General features: G+C 39.3%; 1 protein-coding gene across 1 annotated transcript in view; it reads left to right on the top strand.

Annotated features, from left to right (window-relative positions):
* f5 (coagulation factor V) overlaps window positions 1-21,865 on the top strand; it is a 33,340-nt gene extending 11,475 nt beyond the window's left edge. Inside the window, exons 4-25 of the mRNA XM_014470521.2 lie at window positions 6,921-7,133; window positions 7,222-7,383; window positions 8,560-8,781; window positions 8,865-9,030; window positions 9,950-10,130; window positions 10,317-10,413; window positions 10,506-10,711; window positions 11,541-11,688; window positions 11,891-12,103; window positions 12,202-14,431; window positions 14,538-14,706; window positions 15,798-16,034; window positions 16,457-16,673; window positions 16,812-16,991; window positions 17,074-17,190; window positions 18,051-18,122; window positions 18,202-18,287; window positions 18,737-18,892; window positions 18,980-19,124; window positions 20,108-20,259; window positions 20,560-20,742; window positions 20,864-21,865. Of these exons, the coding sequence (XP_014326007.1) occupies window positions 6,921-7,133; window positions 7,222-7,383; window positions 8,560-8,781; window positions 8,865-9,030; window positions 9,950-10,130; window positions 10,317-10,413; window positions 10,506-10,711; window positions 11,541-11,688; window positions 11,891-12,103; window positions 12,202-14,431; window positions 14,538-14,706; window positions 15,798-16,034; window positions 16,457-16,673; window positions 16,812-16,991; window positions 17,074-17,190; window positions 18,051-18,122; window positions 18,202-18,287; window positions 18,737-18,892; window positions 18,980-19,124; window positions 20,108-20,259; window positions 20,560-20,742; window positions 20,864-21,010 (5,699 nt within the window). The 3' untranslated portion in view covers window positions 21,011-21,865. The remainder of the gene's footprint in view (window positions 1-6,920; window positions 7,134-7,221; window positions 7,384-8,559; window positions 8,782-8,864; window positions 9,031-9,949; window positions 10,131-10,316; window positions 10,414-10,505; window positions 10,712-11,540; window positions 11,689-11,890; window positions 12,104-12,201; window positions 14,432-14,537; window positions 14,707-15,797; window positions 16,035-16,456; window positions 16,674-16,811; window positions 16,992-17,073; window positions 17,191-18,050; window positions 18,123-18,201; window positions 18,288-18,736; window positions 18,893-18,979; window positions 19,125-20,107; window positions 20,260-20,559; window positions 20,743-20,863) is intronic.
* The last annotated feature ends 67 nt before the right edge of the window (window positions 21,866-21,932 follow it).

Genomic DNA, 21,932 nt, shown 5'->3' with positions numbered 1-21,932 from the left:
TGTGGGGGGAAGGGGGGATGTTTTTTAAAAAAAAAACTTTACTAACACTGTATAACGACAGAGAGAAACATTTGTTCTGCCTCAAGAAAAAACAAATACAGATAAACATGTTCAAGAAAAAGAAAAAGCTAAGGGGCTTCGGTTCCCAACTGTACATTCAAAGCAATACAGATTTCAATTGTTTTAATATCTATTTTTTGTCTTTGATGGTCGGGATATAAAACTTAACTTCATGGTAAAATGCAGCAAGGCATGGCTTCCCCTACCTGGAACAGTGAATATGATATTTAGCTAGTGACAATAAAGGATTTATCAGAAACTCTGAATTGTTGAGCTTCTAGTGAGGCCAAGTAAGAATCTTCCCATAACAGCATAAATTGTGCTTCTATGTTGTTGTGGATAAAGTCACATGTATTGCTAACTAAGGCTAGGCACCTGACTACAAATATGGTAATAGGCAGTCAGAAAGGTTCGGGTGAGGAGCCGAGTGTGAATAAAACACCAAGAGACAGGTAGTAAGTTTAAGTTATTGTATTCAAGCTTACAGTTTTGCATAAATGTATGGACCAGTTCGGCAAACATCAAAGAAGCTCATAAACCGACGACCCACCAGAACCGCACACGGTAAAAAGCTCTGCCAGGATCCAAACAACTGCTCTCTTAGAACTACGGGAGGTTCAAACTCCTGTCATTCATTTTTATGTCGTGTCTCCCAGTCCTCCCTCATCGCCCCCTGGTGGTCCCAGTGCTCCCTTGTCCCTTCGCAAGTCAGTCACTGCTCTCCTTATGCATTGCTATGGGCAGGCCCCAATTATCTTGAGACATTTTATTTAAATTGAATGGAAACAAAAATCAAAGAAGGCAAAACATATATATGTATCACCACATGCTTTTTGAGGAATTAGGAAGCTACAGCAGAAAAAAGCTTCTGATCCCAGCAAACAAAGAGGGCTGAGACTTCAGAGAGGACCAGCAGCAAGTTCTATACCCATACCAACTTATACCAAGTTGTATTACCTATGCTGAAACGTTTTCTAAAAAAAACACACAGATGCAGACTATTCAGGCAAAAACTTCTTCTGTTTGACAGTTTTTTTCCCATAGTGTTTCACAGTTGTTGCTTTAAGTTTTATCGTGACTCTGCTTCCTGTCTTCTACATAATAAGTAGATAAATACATGAATAAGTAAATTAATAAAATTTGCATCATTCACTAAGAGAGCAATAATGTTAACGTACAATGTTTTTTGTGAGCCATATGAGCCAAGAGCTGCCTGCTTTTTCCTATCTTTTACTCATGTTGGTTTATCTGACGCCCCATTAAAGGTAGATTCAAATGTGAAGTTAAAAGTTTTCTGAAACATCAACTTCCGTCAAATCTATATGTAGGCTATTTCTCATTTGCAATACATCCTGTTACATACTTTGCACGTGCCTTAGAATGAATGATGTACAATTGACAGTGTGATACCATCTTTTTTTTTTTCTTATGACATACTTAATCGTTGCTTGACCAATTAAATTTGAGCCAGCTGGCATTACAAACTAACTTAATTGTAATACAACTGGGATTGAATTGGAATGTATGTAACCTGTCTTTACAGCTAGATTGATTTGAAAAAATTGTTTCTATATGAAATAGAAATGTTTGTTTTGATATGTCTTGTTGTAAACCAGCTCTGTATAAATAAACTCAGTAATTTGACTACGAAACGTTGCCGTTTTAGGAAAGCAGACTGATGCAAATATGGTTTATCCAAAACTTGAGGTCATCCATCATCGACGGCCTGCTTGTGTGCATCCATGTAGGCAAAATCACACTCGCAGCTCTTTAACCAACTGTGTCATGTACATGCGTGATTTAGAGACAGATTTTAAACAGAGGCACTCAGGATCATTAAACTCAGTGGATGCTGCATTTTGCCTTTAGCACATCCCATGACAACACAATTCTGTCAACTCCTGTGCATAACCTTTTTTGTTGCTGTAGTAATTGCCGATTAAGAGTCTGTTAGAAAAACAAGAATAAGTCAAGTGTGGAGGTTGAAACTGAGAGACACCGTAAGAGGATGGCAAAGGAAAGAAAAGAAAATGAGTAAGCTCCGAAATAAAACAATCTTGTATCTGAAAAGTAAGACAGAGAAAACTGGGCAAATAAGACAATAAAACTACAGATAGTCAGAATCAACTATTGCTGATGACAGGCTATTGTGATCAATCTATTAGAGAAAAAGCAATCATATAAGCATTCATGGCTAGATTTAATAGAATTTGTTAAAGAGCTCCAACAAGAACACGAGCATTCACCTGCTTTCACATCAATATTTAAATATCAAAGTACATCAAGTCTATCATCAAGTGTCAAAGAGTTTTAAAGAAAGCGTAAACTTCCAAACAGTCACATCGTGGCTCAAACAAAAACAGCCAAAGCGGTTCGCTTCAGCCTTCCTGTGATTTTTGATCTCAGAGGGGTTCAACTCCCGAAGAGCCTGACGTCCTGTCACCATGGCCACCCTGAGTGTTATGCATGAAGCCCACTTTAATTTGAATCTCCATGCACAGAAAACTTTCTGCTGCCTTTGTTGGTTTTCAGGAAGAGGCACAATCCCTTGGTGAAACTAAAAACAAACATTTATTCATCCATTATAATTATAAGGCTATTAAGTCGTTGTAATGTCAATTGATTATTGAAAGAAATTCACAATAGAGGGACCAGTCTCTCTATAAGAAAAATTTAAAACTGAACACATAAACACCCATTAATGATAAGAAGCAACAGGAGGAATGACTGCTTAGAAAGACACAGACCGATCGGATGCGTATCCGATTCAAAGGTGATCTAACGTCCTGGTGGGATTCATCCAACCTGAATGTCATTGATACTCGACAAACGTCACTATTCTGCGTCCTGATATGTGTAAGCAGGAAGAAAAGCAACAACCATGGCGTACTGTAAGCCCAGATCTGAAATTTTAGTCAAATACATGGGAGACAGCCTCAGAAAATCCTGTCGCATGACTTTGCTCTGAAGCACCGTGACAGAAAACCGTACGGTCTAGATAAATTTCGAAAACATTTTACCGGAGCAGGCATGCATATCAATGTCAGGACCGATTTTGATACCAATCGTGCGATATTTGTGGGCGTGGTGGCGTGATTTCAAAATTATTTTGGGGTCAAAAATTCTCTTCATTTCTCACTCTAGCAGAGGGGTAATCAGTCTGAGGCACACTCTAATTTTAGGGAAAAAAAATCCTCAAAAATAGGGTATTTTTAGGATTTTTCCCATTGACATATAATGGGGTTTTTTCGTAGTTTTTTGCGAATTATGTCGCCATGTTAACCCCAAATCCCACCAAAAGTAATAGCTCCAATGGCGTGAATTTTCGGCACGTTTTGATACCTCATTTGTAGGTGTGCACGCAGCGGTATGAGCCGCATTAACGGTTACGGAAGAAAAATAAAGATTAAAGAGACCCTTGTTGGGTGTAGAGTAATAGGTTCCTGCCATTGCCTTGCATGGCAGGCCCCAATTAAAGAAACACTTTCTCCGACAATAGTAATAGGTTCTTGCCATTGCTTTGCATGGCAGGCCCCAACTAGAAAATTTCGGAAGAAATTTAGCCGGGGCCTGCCGAGGCGCGCCCGTGGGGTTTGGGCACGGCGTCGTCGCTACAAATCGGCATCGACGCTAAAGAACGCCGCGACGTAATCAGTGGCACGCGGAGAACCGCAAGAACGTTAAGCGAGGTGGACGTGCACCATTCGGTACGATTTAAAATGTTGTCAAGGCTTTTATTTTGGAAGTTTTGTTAAACTTCATTTCAAAGGGACAAACTAATCCCATGCGTAATAGTCCTTGGGTGAAAATAGTTATATAATGCTCAAAACACAAGTAGCTGATGTAAAAATATTCAAGGCTTTTATTTTGAAATTTTCAGTATGCTTCATTTTAAAGTTCCGAACTAATACCACGTGTAAGAGTGCTTTGGATGAAAAAGTCAAATAAAGCCAAAAAGAGCAATTACGTCATGTAAAAATATTCAAGGCTTTTATTTTGAAATTGATGAAAAAGTCAAATAAAGCCAAAAAGAGCAATTACATGATGTAAAAATATTCAAGGCTTTTATTTTTGGAAGTTTTGTTAAACTTCATTTCAAAGGGCCAAACTAATCCCATGTGTAATAGTCCTTGGGTTAAAATAGTTATATAATGCTCAAAACACAAGTAGCTGATGTAAAAATATTAAAGGCTTTTATTTTGAAATTTGCAGTATGCTTTATTTTAAAGTTCTGAACTAATACCACGTGTAAGAGTGCTTTGGATGAAAAAGTCAAATAAAGCCAAAAAGAGCAATTACGTCATGTAAAAATATGCAAGGCTTTTATTTTGAAATTTTCAGTATGCTTCATTACGTCATGTAAAAATATTCAAGGCTTTTATTTTGAAATTGATGAAAAAGTCAAATAAAGCCAAAAAGAGCAATTACATGATGTAAAAATATTCAAGGCTTTTATTTTGAAATTATTATTATGCTCCATTTTAAAGTTCCAAACTAATCCCATGTGTAACAGTGCTTTGTATGAAAAAGTCATATACGGCCAAAAAAAGCAATTACATGATGTAAAAATATGCAAGGCTTTTATTTTGAAATTTTCAGTATGCTTCATTTCAGAGGGCCAAACTAATACCACGTGTAACAGTGCTTTGGATGAAAAAGTCACATAAAGCCAAAAACAGCAATTAGCTGATGTAAAAATATTCAAGGCTTTTATTTTGAAATTATTATTATGCTCCATTTTAAAGTTCCGAACTAATCCCATGTGTAACATTGCTTTGGATGAAAAAGTCATATACGGCCAAAAAGAGCAATTACGTCATGTAAAATATTCAAGGCTTTTATTTTGAAATTTTCAATATGCTTAATTTTAAAGTTCCGAACTAATCCCATGTGTAACAGTGCTTTGGATGGAAAAGTAAAATAAAGCCAAAAAGAGCAATTACGTCATGTAAAAATATTCAGGGCTTTTATTTTGAAATTTTCAATATGCTTAATTTTAAAGTTCCAAACTAATCCCATGTGTAACAGTTACTGAGTTAAATCAGTTATATACAGCCCATAGCAGCAGGTAGTTCTAAAGGCCAGTTCTCAGTCCTGATCTGTTTCAACTGAGGATAGATAGAACTACAGCGATGCGAATTTGTAGTCCTGACCACCAGCCAATAGCCTCTTGAGTTCCGTTGCCATGGTAAATAATGGTCTCAGCAGGTGTGAGCTGTGAGTCATACATGCTCAAACACACCATTGTGTGTTTGAGCCTACACGTTTTACTGAAAAAAAGCATTGGAAACAAATCCTTCGTGTTCGGGAACCGTAATACATATTCGAAAAGCGTTTCGAGCGTATGAGAGGTCAATGTGTCTTCTGCGATAGTCCCGAGATTCATATCTGTACCTCAGTCAGAGCATTTACAGTGATGAGAGAAAGAAATGTTGTGCCCAGATCTGAAATTATATTCAAATACATGGGAGAGAGCCTCAGACAGCCTCAGAAAATCCTGTCGCATGACTTTGCTCTGAAGCACCGTGACAGAAAACCGTACGGTCTAGATAAATTTCGAAAACATTTTACCGAAGCAGACAGGCGTATCAATGTCAGGACCGATTTTGATACTAATCGTGCGATATTTGTGGGCGTGATGGCGATTTCAAAAATGATTTGGGCTGAAAAAGTTGTCTTCATCTCTCACTCTAAGCAGCCAGAGACGCACTCTAACTTTAGGAAAAATGAGAAACTTTGGGTCGCTTAGAGGCAAATTGTGGACAAACCGTAACTGGTATCGACGAGCCGTCTTCACTTTCGAAGAGATCACAGACGTATCTACAAAATGAAATTTGAATGGCATTTCTAGGTGAAATTGTGACGACACAGAAAATCCTCAAAAATAGGGTATTTCTAGGATTTTTCCCATTGACTTATAATGGGGTTTTTTTCGTAGTTTTTTGCGAATTATGTCGCCACGTTAAGCCCAAATCCCACCAAAAGTAATAGCTGGAATGGCGTGAATTTTCTGCACGTTTTGATACCTCATTTGTAGGTGTGCACCCAGCGGTACGAGCCGCATTAACGGTTACGGAAGAAAAATAAAGAAGAAGAAAGAAACACTTTCTCCGACAATAGTAATAGGTTCCTGCCATTGCTTTGCATGGCAGGCCCCAATTAAAGAAACGATTTCTCCGACAATAGTAATAGGTTCCTGCCATTGCTTTTCATGGCAGGCCCCAATTATTTTGGGCTCAAAAAATCTCTTCATTTCTCACTCTAGCCGAGATCTAAAGGCCCTGGCTCTCACTCTAATTTTCGGAAAAATGAGAAACTTTGGGTCGCTTAGAGACAAATTGTGGACAAACCGTAACTGGTATCGACGAGCCGTCTTCACTTTCGAAGAGATCACAGACGTATCTACAAAATGAAATTTGAATGGTATTTCTACGTGAATTCGTGATGACACAGAAAATCCTCAAAAATAGGGTATTTCCAGGATTGTTCCCATTGACTTATAATGGGGTTTTTTCCGTAGTTTTTTGCGAATTATGTCGCCACGTTAAGCCCAAATCCCACCAAAAGTAATAGCTCCAATGGCATGAATTTTCTGCACGTTTTGATACCTCATTTGTAGGTGTGCACCCAGCGGTATGAGCCGCATTAACGGTTACGGATGAAAAATAAAGAATTGGGAGAATAGCAATAGGTTCCTGCCATTGCTTTGCATGGCAGGCCCCAATTAGTCCTCCAAACATGGCCGTCTCTGGATTGAAATCCTCACCTTTACTCTAAACTAGCTAAGCCAGCTCTAAAGCTAGCTTCAACGTAGAAATTAGCATGTAAGTGAAAGAAAAGGTTCTTATTTTTTTCCACAGGAGCCAACTACTTTGACAACACGTCACAGAAGGAAAAAGAGGACGACATCGTGCAGCCCAATGGTGAACATGTTTACACCTGGGAGGTGACGCCAGAGGTTTCCCCACTGCCCGATGATCCCGACTGTCTCACCTACACCTACATCTCCCACCAAAACGTGGTGCAGGACTACAACTCTGGCCTCATCGGCGCTTTGCTCATCTGCAAGGCCGGTCAGTGTTGTGTGTTGATAACTTTGTTCGCTTTTATGAGAATTAAAGATTGGATTTCGTGCCTCTTTGGTCTTCCTTCTGATTAAAGGCACCTTGGACGAATCGGGACAGCAGACCAGCCTCCACAAGGAGTTTGTGTTTCTCTTTGGGGTCTTTGACGAGAAAGAAAGTTTGTACACTCCAAGTGGACACTCTTCAGATGACCACGTCAAATACACCATCAACGGATACACTCGGGGATCCTTGCCTGGTCAGTGTATTGGGTCATTATCGCAGCTTTTGAGTTGAGGGTGTACTTATATTTGCTATATATTTTAGAACTGATCCAAAATGTTGAAGTCGGTATCAATATTGAATTGATACTAACGAAGCAACTAAGACTGATACATTAGTTTCAAATTCCCTCTTGAAATTGTATTTGATTTTTGTACAGTTCTACCTCAAAACAGATTTTTTTTTAATTATTTTTTGCACTTTGTTTTACTATTGTTTCTTTTTATCATGTCAATATGTTCTTAAAGAATTTTAATAGGCACTTATAAATGTTGTCCAAATTCTATCCTATGTTTTAACAGAATAATTCAAAGGAAAAATCACAGAAACATATGTCAAAATATCAAACAGAAATAATAAAAAGTGTCGGTATTGGCGATGCTGGCCCTGTATTTACCTGTACAGCTCTAGTATAGAGCACCTGTATAGAGTTTTTAATCATCCCTGAGTTGAGACACTAATGCCCTTCTGTGGCAGCCTGACTTAGCTGGTAGACAAAGTATGCTAAAGTGTACAGTGTTAGCTTAAAAAGGCAGTAGCTGAGCGTTATTTACTTTAAAGCACCAAACTTAAAAAAAAAAAAAAGCTTAAGCATGTCCCGACAGTATATTATGAGACAGATCATTTGTGAAAAAAATCGATCACCTCCCTGTGCTACTACTATCGTTTGAAGAAACACTCCGCTCCCGATCAAAAACAACCCATCAGAGCAAGAAGGAGGGTCTTAGTGCTGTCAATCACTTGATATACTTGCTGCTATATGTGCTAATGGTGGAGAAACAACTCACATTACAGGAAAACCGTTTATCTGCAGTTATTGGTGGCTATATTAGCTAGCAGGCTATTAGGAACAAAGCTGTAGTAGAGTGAAGTAGAGGGCGGGATGAGCAAGGGTGATTGACAGCACTAAGATCTGCCTTCTAGCTCTGATTGGTTGTTTCTGATTAGCACTGGGTGAACGCAGAGGTGCTCGATTTTTTTCACGACGTAATGCAAAGACGGATATACCGTAGTGTAATGTTGATTAAATATGAAATAAAAATTTCATATTTATGAAATTTAGAATAACTGCCACAATCTGTTGTTCAATGAGTGAAAAATGTCTTTTATTGCCTCAATTCTAATTCAAAAATATATATATTTCTGCTCCAAGCTGTAAGTATATGTGCCCACGCCCCTGTGAGCCTTCACCTGGTGGGCATGAGCTCAGAACCCGAGGTCTTCTCGGTTCACATGAACGGCCAGGTCCTGACGCACAGTGGCCACAAAGTGTCGTCAGTGGGGCTGATCAGCGGCTCCTCCGCCAGCGCCAGCCTGGTTTCTGCCTACGCAGGCCGCTGGCTGCTCTCCTCCTTCACCACCAAGCACATGGAAGGTGGGTGGACCTGAACATTTAAACCAACAGTCTCCATTTTCTTTCCCGCCGGAGCAACTTGAATGTGTCTGATCGGTTTGCAGCTGGAATGCACGGCTTCGTGGACGTGAGGACGTGTGAAGAGTTTAAGGAACCCGTGAGAAGGATGACAATCTCACAGCAACGACAAAGCAAGGAATGGAAATATTATATTGCTGCGGAAGAAATAGTCTGGGACTATTCAAAGGACAGCAACAAACACATTGATCAGTGAGCATCTTTATTTTGACGTATAGATTGCCAACAGCTGCTTTTGACTATTATGGCCGACAATGGGACTTTAACATCAGGTCATCGGGATTTAAATAAAACTTCACTAATTTCACAACATTGGAAGACTTTTGAGCATCACTGGTGTATTTAAAGGGGCAGTATTATGCAAAATCAACTTTTTTGAGCTTTGCATATGTTTTAATGTTATCAAAAACATACCTGTGGTGTTGCCTTCATTCTTTCATGCATGTTTGAGAATCATTTAATGTGGCAACCATTCAGCTGTGCAAAACACCTGGGCGGACCGAGCGCCGCCATCGAGGCGCAGCTGCAGTTTCCAAGCTTCTGAGCTTCTGCCTCACAAAGCAGCCTTCCCCCGCAACTCCACCATTTGGCTCCTTCAGACTAGCCAGCAGCAATTAGCAAACACCTGATGGAACTGCACTATCTGCTGAGCTCATTATAGGAGCTACTTCTCAGTATAACGCTGGTAAAACGTTCTTAAAGGGTTAATAGAGGAGTCAAGTTGTGAAGACTTGCTGAAGGCAGTCTTTCAGAAAGAGCAGCAGTTTTTTAAAGAGACAGAAGCCCAATTTCAAGGCATTAAATTATGAAGTCAGATTTATTTAAGTCATATTTGGTATATATTATTTTTTATCACAACTGAAGTTAACATAGTTACTTGATTTTGTTCTAAAATGATATTATGTGGTTGGAAAACACCTAATACTGCCCCCTTAAGGTCATGTCCCAGGATTTCAATCTGGTTTAAATCTGGCCTATGATTTAAATTCAAGTTGACTTGGTGTTATTCTAGGAGGATAAATGGGGTCAGTTATCCTTCCCCACAAAGACATGAAAAATGAAAACTTGCTATCTCAGAGCTGCACTAAACATGAGTTTTCTCTCTGTTTAGAGACTTCAAGCTCCAGTACCTGACACAGTCGGCACGCCGTATTGGAGCAAAGTACAAGAAGGCTGTGTACACTCTGTACAAAAATGAATCATTCACTGAAAAGGTGGAAAATGAGCACAGGCAGAATGAGCTGGGCATCTTGGGTCCAGTGATCCGAGCGCAAATCCGAGACATCATCACAGTAAGACTATAATAGAACGGAAAACCTTAAACTTAGGAAACAGGGCATATAAAGATAAACGCCAACGCCAAATACTTATATTCCTAAATTTGGTGCTGGTACAATATTAAACAGAATTGCAGGAACTGTGTGATCATTTTTTGCAGATTATATTATGGCTTCATGCACTTTCTTCGTCTTTCCCAGATTGTTTTTAAGAATTTGGCCTCGAGGCCTTACAGTATCTACCCACACGGCCTGACTGTAGAAAAGTCAGAGGAGGGAGTCAACTATCCAGAAGGAGGTATGGATTAGTCCCCAGATAAGACATCAAACAAAACATAACAAATTTTAAATACGTGAAATGACGAAGTTGCTTGCGACATAATCAACCAGGAAACCAGACCCATGGCGTTCAGCCAGGTGAAACGCACACCTACGTGTGGAAGGTTCTGGAGGAGAACGAGCCTCTGGATGGAGATTCCCGATGTCTGACGCGGATGTATCACAGCGCCGTGGACACGCCGCGGGACATTGCGTCGGGCCTGATAGGACCCATGCTCATCTGCAAGAGTCAATCCCTAGATGTCAGGAATGTACAGGTCAGGACCAGGGTTATGATCGTTGTGGGTTTTTCATTATAGTTTAGATTTATGTGGTTGTGACTTTTTGTTTGTCTAATTTAGCTTTAATTAGTTTTTTGGAGTGTGTTAGCTACGTTTTATTAGTCATTGTTAGTTAAATATTGTTTAATTTTAGTTTAGTTTTTATTAGTTATAGCAGTAGGTTTAGTGTTTTGTATTTTTGTTAATTTTTAGGTGCACAATTCAAAAAGGTCAAAGTGTTATATGTATGCATCCATTGGGTAATGAATACCCAACAGAAGATACCATTTTCAAAAAATGTATTCAATTATTGCTGTTAGCTTTAGTTAACTATAATAACTTTGGTCAGGTTATGCAATTTCCTGTTTGGTTTATTTATCTAGCTCCAAATTACAACAGAAGCTTTAAGGAACTAATAGTTACAATCTGAGTCCAGGTGCAGCTGGATCATCATCAAAATTTTACTTCAACTGGATTTTTCAACTGAAGAATCCTTCTCCACAGAGTTACGTCATCTAAAGGAAGATGTGCAGAAGAAAAGACCTTTAACATATTCAACTTAAGACGCAACAGAAAAAAAACAATCCGCATCTATCTATCTATCTATCTATCTATCTATCTATCTATCTATCTATCTATCTATCTATCTATCTATCTATCTATCTATCTATCTATCTATCTATCTATCTATCTATCTATCTATCTATCTATCTATCTATCTATCTATCTATCTATCTATCTATCTATCTATCTATCTAAGCTCATCTTTGTTCATTAAGATGAGCTAAGAAGTAATTGAAGAATAAAAATTCCTTTGTTTTTGCAGCTGAGAGCGGACAAGGAACAGCATGCTGTGTTTTCAGTGTTTGATGAGAACAAGAGCTGGTATCTGGAAGAAAACATTCGCCGTTGTTATGATCAATCCAAAGTCAACAAAGCCGACCCAGACTTTTATAAGTCCAATGTCATGCACAGTGAGTCTTACTGCTACCACAATACAGTTAACAGCACCGGTCTTGATAACAGTAATGATGAAAAGGAAATAAAGTTTTCATCCTTTTAGCCCAATGTAATATTTATCTGTACTAACATGTACTCTTTAATTGTAGGGACTTCTTGTGTATTTCTTCCAGCTGTTTCTCAGACAACTAATGTCCATCTTCTTTCAACTTACAGCAATAAATGGATATGTGTTTGAAAGTGGCCCTGATTTGGGCTTCTGCTATGGTGAGGTTCCAACTTGGCATGTGTCCAGCATTGGAGCACAGGACTACATTCAGACAGCTACTTTCTATGGCCATTCGTTCGAGCTGAATCACAGAACAGAAGACATTCTCAGCCTCTATCCAATGACTGGAGAGACCATCAAGATAACCATGGACAACATAGGTGACAACAGCCAACTACAAAGTCACTTTTTTTATCCCTTTGTTTTACCTGGAAAACTTGTTTGCCGAACAATTGTATGTGTATTTGCCTCACAACAGGTTTCTGGCTTTTGGCATCATTGAATACTCATCAAACAACAAAGGGAATGCGTGTGAAGTTTCAAGATGTTGAGTGCTACCGCGACCTCCAATATGAGTATGAGGAGAATGACATGAATCGAGTTGATGAATTTACTCAGTGGAAGCCCCCAACTTTTGAAGATGTCAAAAAAGAAAAGGAGAAATCAAAATCTGTACCCACAGAACCAGTGGAGGTCGATATGGACACGGACATGTTTGCGGACGAGTTAGGTCTACGGTCGCTGAGGAACCAGTCCAGTAACTCAGATGTGGAGATACTGGACTTGAGTTTATTTGACTATGATGATATTGATGTTGCTCCTATGGTCAACGATGCTAGTCCTAATGTAATGGACACAAAGAATAAAACTGAGTTCTTTTCAAATCAGACTGCAATGAATGATACTCAGTTGAAATATGTAGACAACCAAAATATTACAGAACATAATTTGCACAACAGCAGCATTAGTAAACATGCAACCGCTGTACAGAAGAATAGGACTCAGTCATTCCTTGACAATGACACAACTGTTCTCAACAACGACAGTGATTCACTGGGCAATCAAAGCACAGCAACCACCAACAGGACTGTTGCTGTAGTTGGAGTCAGTCCAAATAATGCTAGTGTTACAGTTGCTGGGACAATGAACTCAACAGTTCTCAATGGTACAGGTTCAACGCTTCTCAATGCTACAAGTTCAACAGTTCATGGAAATGCCTCTTCAGACAGTGTGAACATTTCCACTTCGTCCAAACTACCCACCTCTATCACTATGGGAGCACTACAGACAGCCAGTCAACTCACAGGGAAACAAGAGTCCACCAATCAGACCATGCCAGTACAATCACAAGACACTCCTGAAATTACTGCAACATTAACAACAATTACCAAAGATAAAAGAACAGAATCAAATCCATCTGGCAGTAGTAACACCTCTATGGACATACTCTTTCCCAATGAAAAGGAAGTGCAAATCACTCGGGGCGATGTGTTCCTTTACAGCGGGCACGCAACTGACACCGACATCGACCCAATCAGCAGTCTCTGGTTTCAACAGACTTCAACAATTGAGGATGACCATAACACATCAACTGATGTGCCACCCGTTGGACTAAACCAATCACTGTCCCTTTTAGGACTTGATGTCAAGGAAGTTGACAACAGCAGCCTGGTCAAAGATAACCTCACCAGCCTTGAGTTGGTGGAGACCACAGGAAACAATGAGGGAAACTCTTCAAACATGACTTTGCAGCAAGAGCTTGGACTACGAATGAATGCTACTGAAGGTGTGAGTGTTTCTGCCAATTCCAGCCTTGGGAATGCAACACATCTTTTAAACGTAGATAAGCTATCACAAAACGGTACAGTGAACATCTCCAAATCAAGTTCAGTGGGGAGGAGCTCCGAGAAAGGACTTCTTCCTGGGGAGTTGTCCAATACTTCTTCAATGGAAAGTTTCTCTAACGAGACTAGAGGTTCATCGAACCATTCTCTCTCTGGTGGTTCTGTGAAGCTGCTCAGTTCTGACGAGTTTGGTTCTTCAGAAAGTAGTGAGGAAATATTTATCTATGTTAATGAAAACAAATCCGAGGCAATCAAAACTGTCTCCTTGAGCCCAGAAGGCCACAACTGGACTTATGATGGAACTCACTCCATGGTACCTGGGGAGATTCCTGATCACATGAAAAAATACTTTGAGAACAAAGCACTACGAACAACTCCAACTCCCAAAAAGTACAAAAAAGTGAACCTCAGACAAATACCCAAGAAAGGTGAAGGCATGAAAACAAGGAGGAGGAAGGTCTACAAGCCTCAGGCCAGGAGTGGCTCACCATTTTCCCCACGAGGATTTAACCCAGAGTTCAGCCCCCGTGGGGCAAGGCCCAACGCAAAACAGCTTGTCACCAAGGAGGAGGAGTTGATTAACTTCCCCATAGTTATTGCTTTGCCCCGACCTGATTTCAGTGACTATCAGCTGTATGCTCCTGGAGATGAACCAGAGAAAACTGATATGAATGAACAAGATGTGACACAAAATGAGTATGAATATGTGTCGTACAAAGACCCCTACAGCAGCCATGAGGACATTAAGAATCTCAACCTGGATGAAACTACTAAATACTACTTAAAGTTATCAGGTCCTGATGTCAGGACATACTTTATTGCTGCAGAAGAAGTTGAATGGGACTATGCTGGTTACGGACAGAGGTAAGCTCACAAATAAGAACATGGAGGAGACATATTTTGGGAAGGGGAAGATTTAAATACACAAAAAAAGTACTTAGTTCATGTGATGTTTGTTTTATTACCACAGGAGACACGATAAGTCGCAGCAAAACATGCTAGAGACCAAATTCACCAAAGTTGTTTTCCGAGGTTACCTGGATGCGAGCTTCAGCACTCCTGATCTCCGTGGGGAGATGGATGAGCATCTAGGCATCCTTGGGCCTGTCATCAAAGCCGAGGTTGGACAAAGCATCATGGTAAGTTAGCTGCTCTCAGAGGGATTTTGAATTTTATTCTTCATTTGACTGCTTTTTCACTTATATACATGCATGATTCAAATTTGGAGAAAATAAACTGACCGCACAAGGCATTAAGACTAAAAGTAAGCGACGTGTACAGTGTCACCCTTCAAGTTTTCAGATCAAAACAATTTTATTATCAAACAGGACAATGCTTTGCAAAAGTCCTTCGTTGGAAATAAGTTGTTTAACATTAAGAGTTATATTCTACTACAGATTTTGTTTTAACAGTGTTTATGAAACAGTGTTTAGTAGCAGTTCAAAAGTTGACATAGTGTGAGGATATCCACTGTCCTGTTCCTGCTCCTTGTGGAAAAGGTAGGAAGCAGAAGTAGAGTTACATAGTTCAAAGTCCTAAGCTAATTAATATTACCTTAAGACTAAACTAAGAACATCCATTGGTTAAGCCTTCAGAACAACCAATTCACAATGCAAACCAGAAGTGAAGATAAAATATTATTTTGACAAATAAATGTTTTATTACTTTGCAGAGAAAAGCTATGTTTTGGAATGCTGGAGCACAGGGTTACCATTGGCATCTAAAATGTACCTTCAGGACTTTATACTTCCTCTAAAAATGCTTATAATAGCTTATTTTAATAGTTCAAGCACACACAAAAAAGATATTTATTAATGAGCACAGTACAGAAGGTAACGTCTGCAATCATACTTATCGCTACTCTTGGCGTTGCAGTCAATCCCCATTAACGAAAATGAAGGGAGGCAGAGGGGTTACACCTGGATTACCTGCTTTGCAAACATCAGTGAATGGCGTGACATTTAGCATTGTACCTCAGTATTTCAACTTCCCAAGCAGCATTTTCTGTCAAATATTTTATCTATGCTCTAAGAGAAAACTGAATGGGTGAATTTTATACGCATAATTTTAAATGACGTTCCACCGACAAAAAAGAAGTGGGGGTCCACTGTACTAATAGCTAAGCAAAGAAAACTGTCTTTTTGCTGTAACTGAGTAAACAAACATACAATAACTGTGTTGGATTGTGACCTTTCTGCGATAGAATCAATCATTGTCTCTTGTTTTATAGATTGTGTTCAAAAACAACGCCAACCGTCCATACTCCCTACACCCCAATGGGGTTTTCTATACAAAGCAGTTTGAGGGTCTGTCCTACGAGGACGGCTCCAAGCACTGGTATAAATATGACAACGAAGTTCAACCCAACACCACCTACACATACATATGGAAAATCAGTCCTATGGTTGGGCCAGCTCCAGAAGAGTCTGAGTGTCGGACCTGGGCGTACTACTCTGGTGTTAATCCCGTAAGTAGTTACAGTTTACCAGAGGAACCTTCTTCCTCAGTTTTGTCACGTCTCCTACATACCCAGTGATAAACAAGCAGAGCTTCTTGCCTGATTTAAACCCCTTCATAGCTTTTCCCGACCTGTCTGCTGTGTTTCTTGCTTCTCTAATGTTTGCTGACAAAACTCTTAGGCCTAAAACAGATCAATTGTAGCGACGTGTCGATGTGTGTGCCATGGAGCACTCATCAAATTTTCATTTGGAAAACAATGTTATAATATTATTCGAGTCAATAATATTTCTAACTCACAAAATTCCGATAGAAAACATTGTGGTTTGTGGCTGGATAGTTGCACCGTCAAAAAATCAGGAAAAGTTCAAGAGGTATGCAGACTTCGCAACACACTTTATAAATAATGTATTTCTAATACATTTCTTGCAGGAGAAGGACATTCACTCCGGCTTAATTGGCCCTTTGCTGGTGTGTCGAGAGGGAACTCTGAAGAACAAGCCACTCAACACGAGGGAGTTTGTGCTGCTTTTCATGACCTTCGATGAGTCACAGAGCTGGTACTACAATAAAAACCAGGAAGTTATGCAAAGAAAGTACCGAAAACGAGTTTGGGATGACCACGACATGGAGAACCTCAAGTTCCACTGTAACAATCCATGACCTTTTTGTCGCGTTCAAACCATATCAATTCATTTCAGAAGCGGATGATATGACAAGATGGTTAAAAGATATTTTAGAGCCTGGAGGAAACAATTGTCTGCTTTGTCTGTTTTTTTTAATGTAGCCATCAATGGAATAATATATAGTCTTAAGGGCCTGAGGATGTACACCAACCAGCTTGTGCGGTGGCACCTGATCAACATGGGTTCTCCCAAAGACGTTCACAGCGTTTACTTCCATGGGCAGACGTTCCAAGACGTTAAGACCAAGCGCTACAGGCAGGCTGTGTTTCCCCTGCTGCCTGGTGAGAAACAGATTAGCTCCTCTACCTGTTCATGTAAAGAACATCCATGTTGTGTTTGTAACACATTGCTGGATTTTTGCAGGGGGCTTTGCAACTCTGGAGATGTATCCATCCAAGCCTGGGCTGTGGCAGCTGGAGACAGAAGTTGGTCTAAACCAAAAGAAGGGGATGCAGACGCTCTTCCTGATTCTAGATAATGGTGAATACAGCTTTGCATAGTCGTATATTGTAAATTTATTTTTTGAGCCTAAAAAACTGGCAATTACAAGTAGTTTACATTTTGGGTAGAGTGACCCACACAATTGTTACTCTTGCTGGTAAAGATACTAACAACGTTTTTGACTCACCAATCAAAATAGTTGAAATTCAAAGTATATTTTTTTCATTTTTCAATATAGAATTTAAAACATTCCATATTTTAAATGGAAAAATGCAAAGGGGTTATATTTAGAATTTTTTTATTTGTATCTGCTCATACACAAGGATGATAGACAGCTCTAATACCCTCCTCCTGGCAGCGATTGGTTGTTTCTGACAGAGCTGTGTGTTTGTGTAGATGACAGCAGGTCCATAGGGAGAAGGCAAAGGAACTATTTTTCACAGATTATCTGTGTTATGTTGCACTGTCATGACAGTGACAGTTTTTTTAAATATGTAAAAACCATGCTTTTTTTAAAGTTACAGACCGCAGCTTTAAATCCACTTTTGATAAATTGTTGAATTTTGATTGATTCCTTTTGTTAAACTCAATTATTCCTTATATGAGTTTTGCTTAAATTTAAAAGCTACATTTCTTTTAAAAAAATAAAATAAAATAAAGAAGCGTTATTATGCTTTTGAAATTAATGACGAATTTATTGTGAACTGTTTTTTTTCACAAATTTTTGACAAGGGTGCTTGTTAGTTGTAAATTTAGCATTAGAAATTTAGAAATTTTTCATCTTTTAAATACAGTCAATCCAACAACACATTTTGGAGTTGAAGAACTTTTTTTTTCCTTAACCAATTGTCTTACACTGATGTGTTGTATTTTAGCCATGATATTTTTTTATATTTAAGATTGCTACCATCCTATGGGTCTTGAGTCAGGCAGCGTGAAAAATGACCAGATCACAGCCAGCAACTCAAGAGGTAGTCATACCCCTCCTGATATTCTACTCCAGCCAGCCACTTTAAAAATATGAATAAAAATATCTGTCCACATATTAAGGAAACTGGGCGCCCCATCTTGCCAGGCTAAATAACCAGGGTAAATACAATGCATGGAGCACAGACAAGAAAGGCGACTGGATTCAGGTAAGAGTTCTGTATTTTTCAGTCTATACATTTTCGTTCTGTTTGTGCTGTATTCAGTTTGTTTTGGTAGTCAGAACTTGGAACTAGACAGGAAAGACTTTCTGAATGGTGGGATTTACCTTGGCGCTAACTACTATTAGCAATACAAGCCAATAAAAATATTGTTCAGGCTATTTTTTGTATTTAAACACAAAAGGAACACATCCAAAGATATGTATTTTACTTTGGCTTTCGCTAGTTTAGTGAGATAAAAACTGTCAGAAAAACTTTCTTATGGAAGCTGCCATATTGGATACAAAAATCTGGATTTCTCAGTAGGTCAGCTTTTCCAGTGTTCAGGGGGCATTCCTGTTGCTTTTCCAAACAGGAACTAGGAATATCTGACTTTTAAGTACAAAAAGAAAGTACTCAATATACTTAATCTATCACCTGTGGACCCCCGCTGTAAGGTGGACTTCAAGCGGCCAGTTGTGATCAGCCAGGTGGCCACACAAGGAGCCTGGCAGTTCTTCCGGTCCCAGTATGCCACAAATTTCTCCATCTCGTACAGCAACGACCGCCGCAAATGGATCTTTTACAAAGGCGACAGCAGGGAATTCTGGAAGGTAGGGAAGTTTGAATCATTCACTTTCGGAATGAACACACGCATGATCACTTGCTTATGATCCCCGTGTTTGTCCTGGTGTACTCAGACGTTTCAAGGAAACGAGGAAGCCTCTCAGACAAAGAAAAACACCTTCTTCCCTCCTTTGATTGGACGGTTCATTAGGCTCCACCCTATCACCTGGAATAATGCAGCAACAATCCGCATGGAGTTCTACGGCTGTGAGCTTGACGGTAAGACTTTTGCTTAGCAAGTTAATGTGGACGAAAGTCAAAGAGATACTAGTTTGGTTTGCTGTGTGTTTGGTGTAATCTCCAACAGCTGGACTCAGGAACCCAAATATTTTTCTTATTTTGGTGGCTTACCACTTCCAACATCTACAATGTCAAAACAGGCCCTGTCGCCCGATTGACCACTGTTCTTTTCTTGGACCACTTTTGATAAGACATCCACAACTGTAGACCAGGAACAGGAACACCCAACAAAGAGGGTCACGTTGAAGATGCTGTGATCCGGGATTCAACCCATCACAATCAGATCTTTGTTAAACCTACACTTGCTCATTTTTCCTGCGTCTAGTTTTTTGTGGACGAAAAAAAAAAAAAGCAATGACTTGCTCATTGTTTTATGCCACTCAGAGCAGGTCCCATGATGAAAAGATAAGTGTTACTTGTTTTACTTTTCAGTAGTCATAATGTAATGCCTGATTGGAGTGTTTTATGTCACAACTATCTACATCATATCTGAGATAGGCATGTTAGGGTTCAGGTACATATGAAGAAAAGTTGGTTCTGCTTTTAATTACAAAATGGTGCTCATCATCACACAGCATTAGCTTCACTGGTCTGCAGTTACAGCAATAGTTACACTGATTCCAGATTGTTGGACACAAGCTCCAATCAAATCACTATGACCGTAGGTGAAGCTCTCCTTGGTTTTACTGTAGCTCCAGGGCTTTTACAAAGTAAGGAGCACATTACTTTGCTCCTTAAAGTTGTGTATTTCATAAAGATTGTTGAGGATCAACACACTTTTTTGAAATATATATGCACAGCACTTTTCATAAAAGCATGATTCAGTGCAAGCTACTTTGAGCTATTCAAAAGGAAAGAAAAAAGAAAGGTAATCAATAGTTGACCTCCCCTTGAACTCCATGACCAGCTACATGCTAACCTAATGGCTAAAGCATTGAAAGATTATGCCTGTCTGCGTTCAGGCTGCTCCGTGCCTTTGGGGATGGAGAGCGGGCTGATAGAGGACAGACGCATCACAGCCAGCTCCGAGGAAACCAGCTGGTTCAGTGGACACTGGAAAGCCTCTCTCAGTCGCCTCAACAAGCAGGGTTCCATCAACGCATGGAGAGCTAAGGTAGTAATCACTGGAGACATTTCAGTCCTGGAGGAATTTTATCTGATTTTATCTAATCACTAGTAATGGATTTTGACAAACATCTATTATTTTCCTTCCACTTCACACTTATACACTTCTGCATGTTGATGTTTTATATAGAATCCCAATAAAATGCATTGAAATCACTTGTTGTCACGTGACAAAATGAAAAAACTTCCAATAGAAATTGTTCTAATTCTGAGTAGACATAAATTGGGTAATGCCTTGGAAAATATGTCAAATATTTCCCAAAGTGTCCTTGTGCTATGTTTTACTCAGCACAGTGACATGAACCAGTGGCTCCAGGTGGAACTGCCTCGCATTAAGAAGATCACAGGCATCATAACACAGGGAGCCAAGTCTATGATGAAGGAGATGTACGTCATCAAGTACGCCCTGCAGTACAGTGACAATGGGATACACTGGACGTACTACATGGACGATGATGATGTAACTGTAAAGGTGAGTCGATGAAAATAGGGCAGGTATGTTTTCTCGGACTGAAGCTTTCCTTGATGTTGAAAGACGTTCTCTCTCTCTCTCTCTCTCTCTCTCCCCCTCTCTCTCTCATACACACATCTAGATGTTTGACGGAAACTCAAACAACAACAGCCACGCGAGGAACTACATCTATCCTCCCATCTTCACTCGATTTATCCGAGTCGTCCCCAAACGATGGTGGAACTCCATCACCATGAGACTAGAGCTTCTCGGCTGTGACTTTGAGTGACACATGCTCGTGAAAACACGGGGAAACACTAAATAAATGTTTAGAATGTAGAGGCAGACATGCAGAATTATTACCAACCCTGGAACATGTTACAGTTTTGTCCCTTTACAGCCACAAACATTAACGTAATTTATTGAGATCTCATACCAACACCGAGTCGTTCGTCATCTTCAGATCACAAGATTTAAAATAAGAAATGTTTTTTATATTTATTTGCATCTGGATCCAGCATTTAATATGAAATGTATTTGCTGCAGTGAAATAAGAAAAGAGTTTGTTAAAAAACGAAAAGTTAATCTTCCCGGATGTAACAGGGTAAATGTAATATACATGTGTGCAGCACATCTTTCAGCACTATGTTAAAGTATTTCCTGTAAAATAAGTAACCAGAAGAAAAGTATACTGTTTGGTAAAGTAGTTCAGCATTTATAGATCTGTTCAACTGGATGACCAGAATGCAAAAACAAATAATCCACAAACTAACTTCTTCAAACAAAAACAAAAAGAAAAAAGAAGCAAAAATCTGATAGAAACATGTGACAACAGATACGACTTTTTCAATATATTTTTAGAATTTGCATTTTATTTAACCAATTTCTATATCATTTCTCGTTAGAAAACTTGACTGGAAGTTATTAGCAAACTCTCTCCTGACCACTAGATGTCAGTATAACTGTTACGTCATCTTCCCTCATGAGCTATAACACAAATTAGACACCACTTTTTTGTGTGTTTGCAATATATATCTATATAACATTTTTAGGCTTACAAATACAATAGGAAATGGAACGGAAGTAATGTATATATGTAAGTAGATGTGTAATTTATTATGTTTTAATAAATATGATTCCTGGCTTTGTGTATTTAGTGTCAACCTCACTGATTAATCAAAGTGAGACTCGAATAAGCCCTGAACATGGAG

The sequence above is a fragment of the Xiphophorus maculatus genome, chromosome 7 (assembly GCF_002775205.1).
Source record: "Xiphophorus maculatus strain JP 163 A chromosome 7, X_maculatus-5.0-male, whole genome shotgun sequence".
Lineage (NCBI taxonomy): Eukaryota > Metazoa > Chordata > Actinopteri > Cyprinodontiformes > Poeciliidae > Xiphophorus > Xiphophorus maculatus.
Note: the sequence above shows the minus strand (reverse complement) of the source record. Positions and strands in the feature narration are given on the sequence as shown.